This window comes from Bos javanicus, chromosome 9, assembly GCF_032452875.1.
Source record: "Bos javanicus breed banteng chromosome 9, ARS-OSU_banteng_1.0, whole genome shotgun sequence".
Lineage (NCBI taxonomy): Eukaryota > Metazoa > Chordata > Mammalia > Artiodactyla > Bovidae > Bos > Bos javanicus.
In genome coordinates, this window is record NC_083876.1 from 25,410,520 (window position 1) to 25,416,624 (window position 6,105).

Genomic DNA, 6,105 nt, shown 5'->3' on the forward strand with positions numbered 1-6,105 from the left:
TTGGCTCCCTTCTCTTACGTGTAACTTCTGCTCTGTGCTGAAGCAAGGGCAGTAGAGACCCCTGTATTCTCAGCCTGCGGCGTTGAAGGTAGACCAACCGTCCTCCGAGAAGGGGCCGGTAAGGGGAAGAGCGCCCCCTACCTCCAGGCCGCCCTTGCCTGCAATTCAGCCTCTGAAGCTGAATGGTGGGTTCAGTTCAGTTCAGTTGCTCAGTCGTGTCCAACTCTTTGCGACCCCATGAATCGCAGCACGCCAGGCCTCCCTGTCCATCACCAACTCCCGGACTTCACTCAGACTCATGTCCATCGAGTCAGTGATACCATCCAGCCATCTCATTCTCTGTCGTCCCCTTCTCCTCCTGCCCCCAATCCCTCCCAGCATCAGAGTCTTTTCCAATGAGTCAACTCTTTGCATGAGGTGGCCAAAGTACTGGAGTTTCAGCTTTAGCATCATTCCTTCCAAAGAAATCCCAGGGCTGATCTCCTTCAGAACGGACTAGTTGGATCTCCTTGCAGTCCAAGGGACTCTCAAGAGTCTTCTCCAACACCACAGTTCAAAAGCATCAATTCTTCGGCGCTCAGCCTTCTTCACAGTCCAACTCTCACATCCATACATGATTACAGGAAAAAGCATAGCCTTGACTAGACAAACCTTCGTTGGCAAAGTAATGTCTCTGCTTTTGAATATGCTATCTAGGTTGGTCATAACTTTCCTTCCAAGGAGTAAGCGTCTTTTAATTTCATGGCTGGTGGGTAGGGGATAAGAAATTCTGAGGACCTGCCTGGGAGCTTGGGTTGATGGATCCTCATCTTCTTGTCCAAGCATGCCCAGAACGAAGCCTGTGTCTGAACAGTGACTGGGGTCGGGGGGAAGGGGGGTCGGCAACAAGTGCCACAGAATCTCACTGTTATTGCCGAGAAGATATTCTTTAACTGAATTTTCACTTGCCGTATGCCCTTAGGACAATATCCAGAGACTAAGTGATTATTGTTTTTATAATTCCCATCAGTAATGGCTGTTTCACTGGGGATTGGTTCTGTAGAACTCCTCATGCCTGCCAGTCTGCATATATAATGCTTTTATATTAGAATTGTATACGGTTCATTTCCAGATAAATGTACAGATGTTGTGCTATCATGTTCCCAAACACAGTGGAGCTGCATCCTTGCCTTGGGGATAGATGGAATGGGGAAAGCAGAGTTAGTGTCCAGCTGCCTTCAAATAACACAAATGCCTTCAGTAAGATAACACCTCAGAGACAAATAGTGTAATCTTCAGGAATAGGCAGGCCTCCTTTACATACCTTCTGATAGGAAGCTGAGTAAAACCATGCATCACCAAAACCTGCTCTGTGAGGCCAACAGATTTCCCAACAAGTTTGCTATCTATTAGTAACTTAACAGGAGAACTAATCTATACGTACAGTGCAGGTTTGTGTATGGTCTAACACTATCTAGCCCCATCTCATTTAAAACGTAGCACCTAACTTTGAAAACATTTCACTAAATCTCCAAGTAAATTCCATTTTAAATCTTTGTTGTTGTTATTTAAATTTTTTTTACCTTGCCTCTTTCTACTATTCAGCTTGGACTGTGATTAAATAAAGTGTTCTCAATCTGTAAATAACAGTAGTAACAGTGATAATAGCTAAACCATTCCCCACAACTGTTAATCTATAATTATACTGTAACCTACTCACAGGAAAGATCACAGTCGAGACAGACAGTGCCTTTAGCACCACCATCACTCATTTTTCCCAAGACAGATTATGGCAGCAAAAATCTATTTCCCCTAAACTGATCCTAATTATATGGCTTCTCAGCAAGCTCCTCAATGTTTAATAGTGCCCCACACCTAACAGACACTCATGCATTTTCTGAATGGATGCATAAATAAATGGTTGTCAAGTAAACTCAGCTTCCAAATGCCAGAAATAGAGAATAATGATATCTACATCTTAAAAGAGCAAAGAAATTTCTTCTTGCTATAATACAGACCAAATTGAAATGGTCTTGAAAGATGAAAAAGCAGACTTGAAAGATTTCTTCCTTTTGTAATGCAGAAGTCGGCCTAGATGGTATAGAAAAGAAACCTGGACAGATTCCACCCAAACTCCCAGCTGACTGAGTCAAGAATTATTAGTGTAGGGTAGATGGGAGTAATATCTATTAACAGATTTCATCAGGGCCTCCAAGACCAAGAGGGATGAAACAGAGATGAAAGTGAGAGAGATGAAAGTGTAATAAGCAATGGCCCAGGGCATTTTCTCCTGTTTCGTAACAACTGGGCCCGTAAGGCACAACACATCATGTGCCTAAGCGGCTCTCCATCTCAGGAGCTACACATACAAGGTTGGTGGGCACGACCTCAGCCACCTGAAAAGAGTTCTGGGATGGCACTGAAACTTCTTTCCACAGCTATCTCCAAATCTGGACTTGAATTCTTCCACCGTCTCCAGTTTTAGCTTGCAGGATATCCCTGTAGCTTCCTACTCTATGATGAGAACAGGGAAAAATGATGTGACTGTACTTGGAGACCTGCTCCATTTTCTTTTTTAGAGATGCACTCTGAAGTAAGTAGGGGTAAAACAACATAATAATTGGGGATTTACTTCAATTCTTCAGGAAAGAAAAGAACCAAGTGTCTGTGGCAAAATCCTGCTAACTGCGCGGTCTGGCTGATCGAGTTCATTGTATCCGTCTCTCTCCTGTCGCATAGGTTTGAGAAACTTCATTGAAAAAATGTTTCTCTATAAGAGGAACAAGCCTCACCTGATTATCCATATCTTTGATGACCAATAGTACAGGACTGTCTAGTGCTGCTGACTTCCGGTAGAGAGTTTTCAAGCTGGTCCCATGCTCTAGCGTGCTGTACGCGAGTCTCCATGGATAGCCCTGCACCCTTGCTGGAAGGCGTCGGGCCAGCTGTGAATCCAAGGATGGAGATGTAAATATTACAGGCTGCCTGAAAATCATCACGCATGAACTTGTAGCACCAAACAGATGCCTGTGGCTCAAACTCAAAAATCACATGACTTTCCACATTGTTCCCATTTACTCGAGCAAATACTTGCCACTATAAACTGAGAAGGCAAAACCATCATTGCCTGACATTGTTTACCTTGGCAGGGATGCTCCCCAGAGCATGTATTCCCTCTCAGGGATGATACTGAAGGGTTACTGTGCCACTGTACATTTGAAGATAGAGCACCAAGCTTGATTAAGAGGTATGAATTAGACTCGTGCTGTCTTCTGTACACTTCAACCTTTCTTTCACTGAGTATTTTACCAGCTGATCTTTCTAAACTTGCCAAGGCTCAGAGCTGTTACTGACAACTGAAGAGTCTCACCAAACTGAGCACAAGAAAGCATGGGTATTTTATGCCAGTAATCAGACAGTTTGTCCTCCTTGCACTTGTATTTTTCACTAACTTTAATATTTACCTTGATTTTGGCTGTCATGGGGCTTCCCAAGCGGTGCTAGTGGTAAAGAACCCACTTGGCAATGCAGAAGACGTAAGAGATGCAGGTTTGATCCCTGGGTTGGGAAGATCCCCTAGAGGAGGGCATGGCAACCCACTCCAGTATTCTCGCCTAGAGAATCCCATGGACAGAGAAGCCTGGAGGGTCACAGTCCATAGGGTTGCACACAACTGAAGTGACTTAGCACAGTAGCTGTCATAAATATCAATAATGCATATCTTTTAAAAAATACAAACAATGGAGGCTATGTAAATTGTTGAAGTCCTCAGAATGCTTGGCATAGTTCTAGAATCAGCATGAACTCTGTCTCTGTAACTGCTTGGTCAAGTCACTCAGCTTTATGGGCCATCACAGACACTTTTATAAATTGAGGGACTTGAACTTGGTGATTCTTTAAGGTCTCTGAATTTCAGTTTCTAAGAAGATTGATGGGGGAAGTACAAGAGGTCCCTTCCTAAAGTTCAACCTCAAACACATAGAATTTCATGAAAATGGAATTAAGAGATGCTCAGGAAATAGAAACTAAACCAAACAAACAAAACTAAGAGAAAGGGAAGTTTTTCCTAGTAGTAATAGATGGTTTTCATAAAGCAAGTTAAGTCTACTTGCTATGTGACGTTTACTGAGCCTGATCAATTAAAACCATTGGAACTCTGAGATAAATGATCCTTTTAAAATATGTTAGGACTATAATAGGACACTTTAAACATTATTCTGAAGACAAGAAATGGTTTTTTGCTCAGGTCTCGGGAAATGGATGTAAGGTGTCTGGCCAAGTCCTCCTTCTCCCAAGAGGGTGGGAGGGACATTGTCTTTCTGAAACAGGGGGCCTTGGTCAGGCTGCTGGGGTTTTCCTTTAAAACTGGACTCACTCTCCACCCCAAGTGAGAAGAGCAAATGGTTTCAAGGTCTGGAAGGCTCCTACCATCATCCCCAGGGAGAACCCACCTGCTCGATGTGCATGTTCTCCAGAAGTGCGCTGTGGGGCTGCAGGGTCGGCAGGGCGGCCTCGTCCTCATCTTCGTAGTAGCTGCACGTGCTCTTCCTGCGTTTTGCCTCCTCGACTGTGATGATCTGAAACAGAGAAGCCAGGTAAACCAAGAAAAATGATATTCTGGCTTTTCCTTCACCTGCTATTAACAAAAAGGACCTCAGGTACACGATTGCCTGTAACCGGTAGGTTTAGCAGCAGGACATACATTGAGCCAAGACTCCTGGGGGGAACGGCTAATTATAATCTTGATTTCAAAGAAAATGCAGAATTTAATGCAGTGTGGCTGCAACACTTATTATGAACAAATTAAGTCACAAGTTTTCCAGTTTCGTTACTCTCAGCCATCAGGTAAGAATTATGTATACTTTCACAAGTGATTCATACCCTTGAAATGCCCTGAATGATTCTCCAGTAGCCTGCATCTAAATTTGAATTATTAAGGGGGTAATTAGAGATCATACTACGAGTAAGTCTTCTATAAATAGGGAAATTGGGAAGATTAAGGATAGCTTTTTAATCAAGACTCCTAACATTTCCTCTCAAGGCCAGGCACATAGCAACCAACAAGCAATCATAGCAACAGTGAATGATAAACATCTATGGAAAATAACAAAACAAAGAGGCATCAAGCTTTAGTCTAGATTATGTTACGATTCTTTATGGACAGTTCAGAAGCCATCAAAGCAGTATTTCCTTCAAAGCTGAGAACAGAAGCACGATGTTGGCACACACCATTTATTTCATTGTAAATACACTTGTTAAGTACCAGGTTCGAATCTTTTTGCTTCTCTGAAAATCTGGATAAGTCACCAAATTATTTTGAAATTGAAGGGTATAGAGAGAAGGTAACTAATATACTAAAATACCTGAGTACAATGGAATGATTTTTGCATTATAGAGAAAAAGCACTTATGTTACCTTAGTGAAAAGTTGCCAGATAGTGACTACTCAGTTTCCAGAATGCTGTCACCTGAGCCTGATTTATTGGCCCTTAAATTTTTATCATTTTCTAAGGGGCATTTACTTAAAGAACACACTGTCAAAGAATCACAAATTCAGCATTTTAAATGTGTGGGTAAAGTTTAAAAATAAAATAAAATTTAAAAATAAATAAATGTGTTAGGTAAAGCACATGTTTGGGGGGACCTCTGCATTTAGCACAAGTACAAAATGGGGCTGCAGAATGAAAAAATAAAGTGTGGAATTTTGACTCCAAAGGGAAAGGGCAAACCACACTGGTGTCTCTCTCCAAAGTGAATAAAAGATCTGCTCTGGCTGAGAGAGCAGCCTGATCCTTTCTAATTAGAAAGCGTTTCAAAACATATGAGTGGCAGAGCGCAGAGGGTCCTCGGCCACCTGATAAGCTATCAGGACGCCAACATACCTTCACAAAAGGCTCTTGGTCCGGTCTGGCACAATAGAAAATCTGAATGTCTGGAGGCAGTCTTCGGACTCGCATCGTGAAGGGGTGGGAACCGCCTGTTTGCTCTCTGAGGAGGAACAGGTTTTTTGCCTGTCTGCCTCCACAGCACTGTTACAGCCACGGGGAGCTACGACTCCTTATGCAGTATCTAGTTTCCTGCATGACTGAGTTTCTGTTTCCCTTAGCAGAGCGTTCAATATTTCTAC

General features: G+C 42.7%; 1 protein-coding gene across 11 annotated transcripts in view; it reads right to left on the minus strand.

The window, feature by feature from the left end:
* NCOA7 (nuclear receptor coactivator 7) overlaps nucleotides 1-6,105 on the minus strand; it is a 161,889-nt gene that overhangs the window by 5,720 nt on the left and 150,064 nt on the right. For 9 of the 11 annotated variants that reach the window (XM_061427360.1, XM_061427355.1, XM_061427358.1 and 6 more), the window contains 2 exons: nucleotides 4,431-4,556; nucleotides 2,772-2,924 (listed from right to left, as the gene is read on the minus strand). In XM_061427360.1, coding sequence (XP_061283344.1) covers nucleotides 2,772-2,924; nucleotides 4,431-4,556 — 279 coding nt within the window. Of the gene's footprint in view, nucleotides 1-2,771; nucleotides 2,925-4,430; nucleotides 4,557-5,860; nucleotides 6,061-6,105 lie in introns of those variants that run through there. The other 2 variants (XM_061427364.1, XM_061427361.1) reach the window with 2 other exon arrangements.